Source organism: Gadus macrocephalus, chromosome 8 (assembly GCF_031168955.1).
Source record: "Gadus macrocephalus chromosome 8, ASM3116895v1".
In the NCBI taxonomy this organism is placed as follows: domain Eukaryota; kingdom Metazoa; phylum Chordata; class Actinopteri; order Gadiformes; family Gadidae; genus Gadus; species Gadus macrocephalus.
This window is the reverse complement of record NC_082389.1, coordinates 196762-209261: the sequence shown is the minus strand read 5'-3', so window position 1 is coordinate 209261 and position 12500 is coordinate 196762. Positions and strand designations below refer to the sequence as shown.

The following is a 12500-nucleotide window of genomic DNA, read 5'->3' as shown; positions in this document are numbered from 1 at the left end:
TCAGAGCATGTTAGCATCGGTGGATGTTAGCATCTGGGCATGTTAGCATCTGAGCCTGGTAGCATTAGCGTATGTTAAATTCAAAACGCAGTCGCAAGGGAGCATGTTAGCGTACTTGCTGGGGTCGGCGCCCTTGAAGTAGGCGTTGACGGTCTCTGTGAAGGCGGCGGCCACCGGCAGAGTGTCCTGGAGCCCCACTGAGAGCGGGCTGGGCCCCCTGGACGAGCCTGCACAGGGAGCACACACACACATTAAGCCTCCTTTCTCATACACTTTAGCTAAATGGCTAGCTGGACCGTCAGCCAGGGGTCTGAGACTGTGGACACGCAAGGGCAGCGAGAAGCAAACACAACTGAATCAGGCTTCTGGGTTCTAGAGCGGCACGGTGGACAGGATGGATATCGTATCAGAGGGGATCCACTACTGCAGGCCATGGGGCTACAATGCTTTCTGTCCACACCCTGCTTGCTGCTAGCTAGCGGTACGTTGGCTTGACTCACCTTCAAAGGCTAAATAAAACCTGCCATTGTCGAACCACACCAGAGGCTGGCAGCGCTCTGATTGGCCAGATGGGACAGGGGAGGACCACGGAATGAGCGAGAACGAATGAGAGACAAGAGGACGAAGGAGGAGGAAAAACAGGAAAACACATGATAACGACGACCATGGTGATGGTGATGATGCTCAAGAACATAAAGCTCTCGTTTCAGATCCGGTCCACATATACTGAGTGTTGGCAGGAGGCAATAAGTACAATAAGTACGCCAAAGGCACTTTTAGTGACACATGACACATGATGACACAAAGCGGGGCCTACTTCCTGTGTATGGCCGTTGGCCAGGCCGTGCCCATACCAGGGGGAAGGGTGAGCAGAGCGTCTGTGAGGTTGAGTTGGTTCAGGAGGAGGAAGAGGGAGCAGCGCCCTGTGGGGTAGAGACTCTGCCCCCCCACCAGCCAGGGGTAGAGACACTGCCCCCCCACCAGCCAGGGGTGGAGAGAGACTCTGCCCCCCCACCAGTCAGGGGTGGAGACTCTGCCCCCCCACCAGTCAGGGGTGGAGACTCTGCCCCCCAACCAGCCAGGGGTGGAGACTCTGCCCCCCCACCAGTCAGGGGTGGAGACTCTGCCCCCCAACCAGCCAGGGGTAGAGACTCTGCCCCCCACCAGCCAGGGGTAGAGACTCTGCCCCCCACCAGCCAGGGGTAGAGACTCTGCACCCAACCAGCCAGGGGTGGAGAGAGACTCTGCCCCCCAACCAGCCAGGGGTAGAGACTCTGCCCCCCAACCAGCCAGGGGTAGAGACTCTGCCCCCCAACCAGCCAGGGGTGGAGAGAGACTCTGCCCCCCCACCAGCCAGGGGTGGAGAGAGACTCTGCCCCCAACCAGCCAGGGGTAGAGACTCTGCCCCCCCAACCAGCCAGGGGTAGAGACTCTGCCCCCCCAACCAGCCAGGGGTAGAGACTCTGCCCCCCAACCAGTCAGGGGTGGAGACTCTGCCCCCCAACCAGCCAGGGGTGGAGAGAGACTCTGCCCCCCAACCAGCCAGGGGTAGAGACTCTGCCCCCCCAACCAGCCAGGGGTGGAGACTCTGCCCCCCCAACCAGCCAGGGGTAGAGACTCTGCACCCAACCAGCCAGGGGTAGAGACTCTGCACCCAACCAGCCAGGGGTAGAGACTCTGCACCCAACCAGCCAGGGGTGGAGAGAGACTCTGCCCCCCAACCAGCCAGGGGTGGAGAGAGACTCTGCCCCCCAACCAGCCAGGGGTAGAGACTCTGCCCCCCCAACCAGCCAGGGGTGGAGACTCTGCCCCCAACCAGCCAGGGGTGGAGACTCTGCCCCCCCAACCAGCCAGGGGTGGAGACTCTGCCCCCCCAACCAGCCAGGGGTGGAGACTCTGCCCCCAACCAGCCAGGGGTAGAGACTCTGCCCCCCCAACCAGTCAGGGGTGGAGAGAGACTCTGCCCCCCAACCAGCCAGGGGTGGAGAGAGACTCTGCCCCCCAACCAGCCAGGGGTCACTGCCCCCAACCAGCCAGGGGTAGAGACTCTGCCCCCCCAACCAGCCAGGGGTAGAGACTCTGCCCCCCCAACCAGCCAGGGGTAGAGACTCTGCCCCCCACCAGCCAGGGGTAGAGTCTCTGCCCCCCAACCAGCCAGGGGGTCCCTGATCGGCGGTTTGTTCGTTGAAGTGATTCACCGGTTTGTGGATGTGCTGTCGCTCCGGACTTCTGCCGTTTGGAGAGCTGTGAGAGCGGGTCAGAGCTGGCGGCCATGACCACTTTATGACGGATCAATATGAAGAAGCCCTCTGAAAATAAATGCCCGTCATTCCAGGGCGGCAAAGTTGACCTTCTCCGAGCCGCCGCTGGGTATGGAACCAGTATTTATTTATATTTTGTTGTATTTTTAAGGATTTCTTCTCCTACTTTAAGATAGAGTCAGACAGACAGAGGACCCCGGGTCCACCACCAGGGGGCTACGGCTCTACCCGCTGAGCCCCGGGCCGCTCTGGGGACCCCCAACGGGTCCGGGGGCACGGCCGGGTCAGCCTGGCAGTACTGGGTCAGTACTGGGTCAGTACTGGGTCAGTACTGGTTCAGTACTGGTTCAGTACTGGGTCGGTACTGGGTCAGTACTGGGTCAGTACTATATCGACTGGTTCAGACCAGTACCTGTGTTGGGCAGCAGCTCCCTCCCCAGGGTGGGGGTGGAGGCGGCGGAGGAGATGGAGGAGGAGCTCTCTGCCCGGGCCAGGGGGGCGAAGGGGGGGGGGCTGGGCGCCACCGGGGGGCTGAAGGGCCGCACCTGGACACACACACACACACACACACACACACACACACACACACACACACACACACACACAGAACCACACACACACACACACACACACACACACAGAACCACACACACACACACACACACACACACACACACACACACACACACACACACACACACACACACACACACACACACACACACACACACACACACACACACACAGAACCACACACACACACACACACACACACACACACAGAACCACACACACACACACACACACACAGAACCACACACACACACACACACACACACACACAGAACCACACACAGAACCACACACACACACACACACACACACACACACACACACACACACACACACACACACACACACACACACACACACACACACACACGCGCGCACACACGCACACACACACGCACACACACAGAGGACAGCAAAGAGGAAGTCAGTTCGTCAGACAGAACTAGTAGAGCGAGAGCAAAATAGAAAGAACTACATTTAAAAAGACAGTAAAAGGTTCCCACAGGCTGAATATTGGGGAGCTCAGGCTGTAGCAGAGTGACCTGGAGGCTGGAGGGAGAAGAGACATCACAACCAACAGAGGGAGGGTTAGAGAAGGAGCCTCTGAAGGGAAGCATCCACAGAAGAGGACAGGGAGGAGGTGAAGGAGGGAGGGAGGGAGGGAGGGAGGGAGGAGGGGAGGAAGGGAGGGGAGGAAGGGAGGGAGGGAGGAGGGGAGGAAGGGAGGGAGGGGAGGAGGAGGGAGGGAGGAGGGAGGAAGGAGGGGAGGGGAAGGAGGAAGGGAGGGAGGAGGGAGGGAGGGAGGGAGGGGTGGGGAGGGAGGGAGGAGGGAGGAAGGGGAGGGAGAGAGGAAGGAGGGAGGAAGGAGGGAGGGAGGAGAGGAGGGAGGAGGGGAGGAAGGACGGGAGGGAGGAGGGAGGAAGGGAGGGAGGAAGGAGGGGAGGAAGGGAGGAGGGGGGAGGGAGGTGGGGAGGAAGAAGGGGAATAAGGAAGGGAGGAAGAGGAGGAAGAGGAGGAGGAGGAGGAGGGGGAGGAGAGGAGGAGGAGAGAGGGGGAGGGGGAGGAGGAGGAGGAGAGAGGAGGAGGAGGAGGAGGGGAGGAGGAGGAGGGGGAGCGGGAGGAGGGGGAGAGGAGGAGGAGGAGGAGGAGGAGGAGGAGGAGGAGAGAGGGGGAGAGGAGGAGGAGGAGGGGGAGAGGAGGAGGAGGAGGAGGAGGAGAGAGGGGGAGGAGGAGGAGGAGGAGGGGGAGAGGAGGAGGAGGAGGAGGAGGAGGAGGAGGAGGAGGAGGAGAGCAGCTCCTCACCTGGTCAGCCATCGGCCTCCCGGGGGGCAACTTTGGCCGTGAGGAGGGGCGAGGGGGAGGAGGAGGGGGTACAGGACTCCCTGCTGAGTGAGGAGTGGCAGGCCGTGCTGGAGACGACGGGCCTGGAACACAGAGACCGGCCGTCATACAGTAACAACCAGTACCTTAGAGGGGGATCAATGATGGCTGCTAACCCATTGATCAGTAATCTAACGTCTGACAGCGGACGACACCTGGCTGAACAGGGCGGTCCATTTCTTAAGATGAATGCTTTCTTCTACCGATCATGTCGCTGATCTGGAAGTGTGTAATCGGCCAACACAAACTTGGCCACTGGTAGCAAACTGTAAAAGAGTTTGTAAAGGTTTAAAACAACGCTGTGTAGACTGGACACTGGAGAAATACATTTCTACAGTGTTCAGACTTCCCAAGGCTTCATCCACTGGCTCAAATGAGTCTTCATCGGTTGAATATCTCAGAAACAAAACAGGAAACAAGGCGAAACCCAGCCTGGTCCTCCCAGACTCTCGTACTTCATTTCATTTGCACAGAGAGTCTGGTCCTACTCAATTGACAAACGTTAAAGTTGTGTCTGTTGAAGTTTAAAACTATTGGATCTGCCCAGTGCCACTCAGGATCTGCCATAACCAATCGCTAACGTTTGACCGGGAATCACGTTGCGCGCAGGCTGTAAACAAACCAAACACCGTGCGTGAAGATGTCCGTCAACGAGGGCTGACTTTAACGTCAGTGATCTCAGCCACTCCCTCTGTTCGCTGATTGGGCCCAGAACCTGTGCGATCTCCACCTTGATGTTCTGCTATAACATTAATCTGGCACGATAGGTCACTTTGATTTGTGTAAATTAGATTGTAGGGAAAGCAGTAAAACATTGTTGCCCAATGGTAAGATACAATTACACATTATAGCTTTTGTTTGGCTGGCTGAATTTAAGGGAGAGGGGAAAAATAACTGACAGATTTTGACTGCTTCATAGTTGAGGTGTGTCATTGCACAATTTATTAAATGTAATCAGTTTTGAAAACCACAGCTGGTGCTCCCTATTGAAACTCCACTCCTTCAATAACTTGAAACATTGTGCGGAAGCTGCAACCCACTTCATTTGAGGCATCGACTGTTTTGCTAATCCGTATTGGCAGTTAGTCCGATAACGTTAAGAAGTGTGTCAAGGAAGCCCAGTCACCGTTATTATGTGACTGAACTCCAGAGAGAAGTGCTAGGAATCAAATTGATATTAAATTGACATCAAACAAGCAGCAGGAGGAGGGAAAGAACAGAGAAATTGTAATGTTAATGAGAGATTTCCAATTAAAAGGGTCATGGTTAAAAAATACGTTTCTGTTAGAAATCTTGTATTTAAAGTGAAACTAAAAGTACAAACTGAAACTGAAACTGAAAGTAAAAGTAAAGTGAAAGTGAATAGTTAATAATATATATATAAATAATATACATTAATAATATTCAGATTAAAGTGAAAGCCAGATTGGCCATTCTCTTCCGTAACAAAGCATCCTTCACTACGCTCTGCTAAACTTACAATTGTAAAAATGACCATTCTGCCCATCGTTGACTGGTGATACAATCTATAAAATGGCTTCAAAAACAGCGCTACACAAACTGGACGTTCTTCACCATTCAGCTATCCGCTTTGCCACCAATGCTCCCTTTAATACACACCACTGTGAACTTTTCAAACTGGTGGACTGGCCCTCGCTCCAAACCCGTCGACTCCGACATTGGGCTTCAGTTTATTTATAAGACACTCCTGGGCAAGACCCCGTATTACCTTTCCTCCCTTCTCCATCTCTCTAGAAGCACTTACCGCACAAGATCATCTGAACTTATCAAACTCATCAACCCACCTCAACAAGACTACCTTCGGCCGAAACTCCTTTCATTTTGCAGCAGCTTTTGACTGGAACAAAATCCAAGACAGCCTCAAACTTACAGACTTTCATATCACAGTCTGCCTTCAAGCAGAAACGTAACTAGGTCTTAGTAGACCCCCCCCATGCTCCCTGTTGATTCCACTGTTTCTCATTTGCATTACACCCTTCACACACAGTATAACATTGACCCATCTTAATTATTATTATTATTTATAGTGCATTGGTGTTTTCTATTTTCTTTCTGTACATAGGCTATGTATTTGTATATCCGTTTTATATTGTCTAAATTAGTCATGCTTGTGCTTTTGTTATTTGTACCTTTGTTCCTGGTGGCTCTTGGACCAGATCAATATTGTAAATAAGAAAACTGTTCTGTTAAAAAGAACAACACCCTCACCGCTGCCAGAGTACGGTCCGGGGACGACATGAAGGACCGGTAGGTGGTGGGGGCAGCGGCGGCGGCGTGCCCCTGAACCCCGCCGCCGCCTCCCTGGGGGGGTCATCTCCCTGGGAGACCCCGCCGCGTCCGCCAGCTCGTCCCTCAGGAAGGCCGCGTCGGGGGTCCCTCGTCCCCCCCGGACCAGCCGCGGGCCGGGCCCCCAGGCTCGCCCACGGCTGCACCCCTCCGCTCGGGGGCAGGGACGAGGGGGGCCTCGACGAGGAGGGTGCGGAGCTGCGAGGGGGGGGCGGCGAGGCGTCCCGCACCTCCTCGTCGAAGGCCTCCTCGTCCAGCCCCCCCGGACGGAGGGTGAGGGGGGAGAAGTCGGGCGGGAGAGGGGGCGCGGGCTGGTCCGGGGGGGAGGGGGGGGAGTCGGGGGAGGAGCAGGGGGGAGACGACCTCGCCGAGAAAGAAGGAGGAGACTTAGAGGAGAAAAGGGGAGGAGACTTAGAGGAGAAAAGGGGAGGAGACTTAGTGGAGAAAGGGGGAGGCGACTGACGGGAGAAAGGGGGAGAAGATTGACGGGAGAAAGGGGGAGGTGACCGATGTGAGAAAGGGGGAGGGGCCTGATGTGAGAAAGGGGGAGGAGCCTGATGTGATTGACGGGAGAAAGGGGGAGGAGACTGGTGAGAGAAAGGGGGAGGAGACTCTCCTGGCTGACGGGAGAAAGGGGGAGCAGATTGATGGGAGAAAGGGGGAGGAGACTGATGGGAGGAAGGGGGAGGAGACTGATGGGAGGAAGGGGGAGAAGAATCTCCTGGCTGACGGGAGAAAGGGGGAGGTGACCGATGTGAGAAAGGGGGAGGGGCCTGATGTGAGAAAGGGGGAGGAGCCTGATGTGATTGACGGGAGAAAGGGGGAGGAGACTGGTGAGAGAAAGGGGGAGGAGACTCTCCTGGCTGACGGGAGAAAGGGGGAGGTGACCGATGTGAGAAAGGGGGAGGAGCCTGATGTGCGAAAAGGGGAGGAGCCTGATGGGAGAAAGGGGGAGAAGACTGGTGGGAGAAAGGGGGAGGAGACTCTCCTGGCTGACGGGAGAAAGGGGGAGATGACCGATGGGAGAAAGGGGGAGGAGACTGAGGGGAGAATGGGCGGGACGATGAGTGGGAGAAGGGGGGGGGCGAGGGAGGAGACCCGTCGGAGGACAAGGGGGGGGGGGAGGGGGGCGGCTCGCTAGGGGGCGGGCCGGGCGAGAGGCAGGGGGGGGAGGGGCTGGAGGAGGGCGTGTCGGGGGGAGGAGACTCGGGGGGGGGCGGTCTCTCGCTGCCGAAGGTCACCCAGCGGGAGGCGGCCGCGTCGTCGCCCAGCGGGGGGGGGTCACCGAACACCTCGTCAGGGGAGTCTTGGAAGGAGACGGGCGATTGGATGTTCAGGTAGATGGGGGCGGAGCTTCGGGAGACCCCTCCCCCTTTCGGGGGGTCGACTGGAGGGGAAGGTAAGGAGACGTTGAGTGACACCACTTTAAACAACTCACCAAACAAAGTGCTGGGAAACCCCCCAGTGAAGCAGAGCCTTACCGGGGGGGTCCGAGGGGTAACCATAGCGACTGGAGATGGGGAGGTTCTTTGGAGGCAGCGGGGGAGGGGCTGAAACACAGGCAGGCCGTTAAAGCAGCAGTTAGAGAGTGAAGGATCGGTGGGACGGAGGGGGGGGGGCAGGGAGCTGGGGGGGGGGGGGGCAGGGAGCTGGGGGGGGGGGGGGGGCAGGCAGCTGGGGGGGGGGGGGGGGCAGGGAGCTGGGGGGGGGGGGGGGCAGGGAGCTGGGGGGGGGGGGTCAGGGAGCTGGGGGGGGGGGCAGGGAGCTGGGGGGGGGGGGGGCAGGGAGCTTGGGGGGGGGGGGGCAGGGAGCTGGGGGGGGGGGCAGGGAGCTGGAGGGGGGGGTCAGGGAGCTGGGGGGGGGGCAGGGAGCTGGGGGGGGGGGGCAGGGAGCTGGGGGGGGGGTCAGGGAGCTGGGGGGGGGGGGGGGGGAGCTGGGGGGGGGGTCAGGGAGCTGGGGGGGGGGCAGGGAGCTGGGGGGGGGGGGGCAGGGAGCTGGGGGGGGGGTCAGGGAGCTGGGGGGGGGGGGGGGAGCTGGGGGGGGGGCAGGGAGCTGGGGCAGGGAGCTGGGGGGGGGGCAGGGAGCTGGAGGGGGGGGGGTCAGGGAGCTGGGGGGGGGGGGCAGGGAGCTGGGGGGGGGCAGGGAGCTGGGGGGGGGGGGGGAGCTGGGGGGGGGGCAGGGAGCTGGGGGGGGGGCAGGGAGCTGGAGGGGGGGGGTCAGGGAGCTGGGGGGGGGCAGGGAGCTGGGGGGGGGGCAGGGAGCTGGGGGGGGGGGCAGGGAGCTGGGGGGGGGGGCAGGGAGCTGGAGGGGGGGGGTCAGGGAGCTGGGGGGGGTCAGGGAGCTGGGGGGGGGGGGCAGGGAGCTGGGGGGGGGGCAGGGAGCTGGGGGGGGGGGGCAGGGAGCTGGGGGGGGGGGGGGGGCAGGGAGCTGGGGGGGGGGGTCAGGGAGCTGGGGGGGGGTCAGGGAGCTGGGGGGGGGGGGCAGGGAGCTGGGGGGGGGGCAGGGAGCTGGGTATTCTATATCACTGGAGACAGTTTTCAACACATTTCATTCAGTCCTTCTAGTTGCAGAGTTCGCTCGTGCTAGGCTAGCGCACGTCAACGGGCAATGCTAGCCTGCCATTAAAAACAGTCTTACCCACTCCACAGTACACCCGAGGTAAATCAATTATAACGCCAGACTATAGATTTAAATGTCTGTTTATAGAATAATGTTAGAAATAAAACCAACCTTGCATTGCATTGCATTTTGAGGGAATTGCGGGGTCTCAGCAGCAGTGTTTATATTCCTGTACGTAGGCTACGGCAGCGGCGGACTGATACCTAGGTTACCTGCCGCTGTCATTGCTACAAACGCAGAGTACAGTGAACGAAGGAATTCTATAAGCGTATTCAATTAACAAGATATGCCCACGTTTGGAGGAGTTAGCGATGCATCTGCTTTTGAAGACGATTATGAGGAATTTGTTGTATCCAACGAACCGTGCATGTTCGAGCCGGTGTTTTGATGTCCAAGCCAGCAGCAACAAGCCACAGTTGAGTCCTTTCTGGATCTCGCACTGGAAATTGGTGGAAACTTTGTGGTGCCCATCTGTACCGTTTATTTCTACAATTTCTAAAAGCACACTGAACCATCATGTTGCCTAGTCGTTCAATTGCGCTTCTGTCCCACGCTTCTCTGTTTACGTTCTTCTGTCGTGATTCGGTTACAAACCTAACCAGCGCATAGTAAAATTCCGCTTCTGCTGAGAAAGTAGTCCCTCGATGATTCATGCGATACAAGGTTAGTTTTATTTCTAACATTATTCTATAAACAGACATTTAAATCTATAGTCTGGCGTCATAATTGATTTACCTCGGGTGTACTGTGGAGTGGGTAAGACTGTTTTTAATGGCAGGCTAGCATTGCCCGTTGCCGTGCGCTAGCCTAGCACGAGCGAACTCTGCAACTAGAAGGACTGAATGAAATGTGTTGAAAACTGTCTCCAGTGATATAGAATACCAATGCTCACTTGGGAATCAGGCCCTATGTCCAAAATTTCGAACTACCCCTTTAAGTTCTTATCAATGCCCTCCCTGGTAGCTGCGCGGGAGCTATGCACGGTGATACTGCGCGGGAGCTATGCACGGTGATACTGCGCGGGAGCTATGCACGGTGATACTGCGCGGGGAGCTATGCACGGTGATACTGCGCGGGGAGCTATGCACGGTGATACTGCGCGGGGAGCTATGCACGGTGATACTGCGCGGAGAGCTATGCACGGTGATACTGCGCGGGAGCTATGCACGGTGATACTGCGCGGGGAGCTATGCACGGTGATACTGCGCGGGGAGCTATGCACGGTGATACTGCGCGGGGAGCTATGCACGGTGATACTGCGCGGAGAGCTATGCACGGTGATACTGCGCGGGGAGCTATGCACGGTGATACTGCGCGGGGAGCTATGCACGGTGATACTGCGCGGGGAGCTATGCACGGTGATACTGCGCGGAGAGCTATGCACGGTGATACTGCGCGGGGAGCTATGCACGGTGATACTGACCGTCGTAGGTTGGGTAGCTGGGCTCGGGAGGGAGCCCGAAGAAGGAGGGAACGTTCTGGTGCAGTCTGTGACTGGAGGGAAACGCAGAGATGAATACATTACATCCTAAACATGAACAAATTCAAAGAGTTCACCCACTTGAGTTTATTTCCTTAATTTCTGTAAAAAAACAAGCTATGAAAAACATTCAAAAGTAGAAACTTGTGTGTTAGTTTAGACCAACTGTCCCCTCACACCAGCTGGGTGGGACGGAACTGAATGCGTCATTTCCCATTCAGTTCCCCCCAGCTGGTGTTCAGAACCAGGATGGAACCCGAAGGCCGCTGGGGGGGGCCCGGTAAAGAGGAAGGCTCACATGGGGTGGTCCGGGGCAGGGCTGGGTGTGGGGGTGGATCGTCTGGGTCGGGCGATCTCCTCACCTGTCCCCGAAACAGGAGAGCGCAGATCAACACCACATGTTCAGAGGGGGGGGGGGGCGGGGAACTAGAAGCCCGACATCACAGACCTATTCACAAATACTAGCTTGGAGGCCCGCCGTTCATTTTCCATTTCCAAGGGCGCAGACCAAAATGCCTCTGGACATAATTGGATCGTCCCACAACCAATCACAGCAGCGGAACGTGTGACGCTGGTTGATGACGCAGATGCCTCCAAACGCTGCTAAACGCTTGTGATTGGCCGGAACCGGGCAGGGCTTGCTGGAGATGTGTCTGATGGGATGGGGGGCAGACGCACACGCCAGGGCGAAGGACAGCAGGTCCCGCTTGGGACATTATGACCTCAGCCAGTGTTAACCAGAACGGACGCCAGGATAAGCTTCACGTTTTTGTAATTATAAGGAGTGAATGTTGTGAGTGTACTTACAAGATAGATTCCTCTTCATCTGACCCTGTAACCAAACAGAAAGACAGGACCATTTAAAAGGAGCATACACTTTGGAACCTGAAGCCACACATACATGACCTACAGTATACGCGTCATACTGGTGGGTTCACCCCCAGCCCTCAGCCTGCCTCCTGGACACACGGGGCCCGACTGCTGTCACACGGGGCCCGACTGCTGTCACACGGGGCCCGACCGCTCTCACACAGGGCCCGACTGCTGTCACACGGGGCCCGACCGCTGTCACACGGGGCCCTGGGTCCTGGGTCCGGGGCCCTGGGTCCTGGGGGTCCCACCTATCACGGTGGGGCCCCCAGGACCCATCTTATATTTAGTGTCACAGCAGATAAAACATGCAACCCGTTTTCATCCCCGTGTCAGAAAGGGGAGATATAATTATCATTTCTCTGTGTTTATTTATAATCAATAGTGCAGTATTGCACTTTTCACTCTTCAAACACACTATGCTCTATTGGTCACTTAATGACCAATTAAACAGAAAAGGCAGGTAGGTTTGCACAAGATTTTTTATACAACAATTGATTGTGGCCAACCCACAATCAATCTTGTTCCACGCTGTGACCCACTTATGGTTCCAGCGTGATCCCGGTTTGAGGACCACGGATCTACACTACACACACACACACACACACACACACACACACAGCACACACAACACACACAACACACACACACACACACACACACACACACAGCACACAACAACACACACACACACACACACACACACACACAACACACACACACACACACACACAACACACACACACACACACACACACACACACCACACACACACACACACAACACACACACACACACAACACACACACACACACACACACACACACACACACACACACACACACACACACACACACACACACACAACACACACACACACACAACACACACCACACACACAACACACACCACACACACACACACACACACACACACACACACACACACACACACACACACACACACACACAACACACACACAACACACACACACACACACACACACACAC

At 57.1% G+C, this 12500-nt stretch overlaps 1 protein-coding gene across 1 annotated transcript in view; it reads right to left on the bottom strand.

Moving 5' to 3' along the window:
* Positions 1-12500, bottom strand: part of LOC132462345 (SH3-containing GRB2-like protein 3-interacting protein 1) — a 31560-nt gene that overhangs the window by 7706 nt on the left and 11354 nt on the right. Inside the window, 14 exon segments of the mRNA XM_060057826.1 lie at positions 116-227; positions 501-557; positions 2674-2806; positions 4137-4258; positions 6444-6467; positions 6470-6490; positions 6493-6538; positions 6541-6639; positions 6641-6864; positions 7591-7908; positions 8003-8071; positions 10564-10634; positions 10919-10982; positions 11428-11452. Coding sequence (XP_059913809.1) covers positions 116-227; positions 501-557; positions 2674-2806; positions 4137-4258; positions 6444-6467; positions 6470-6490; positions 6493-6538; positions 6541-6639; positions 6641-6864; positions 7591-7908; positions 8003-8071; positions 10564-10634; positions 10919-10982; positions 11428-11452 — 1385 coding nt within the window.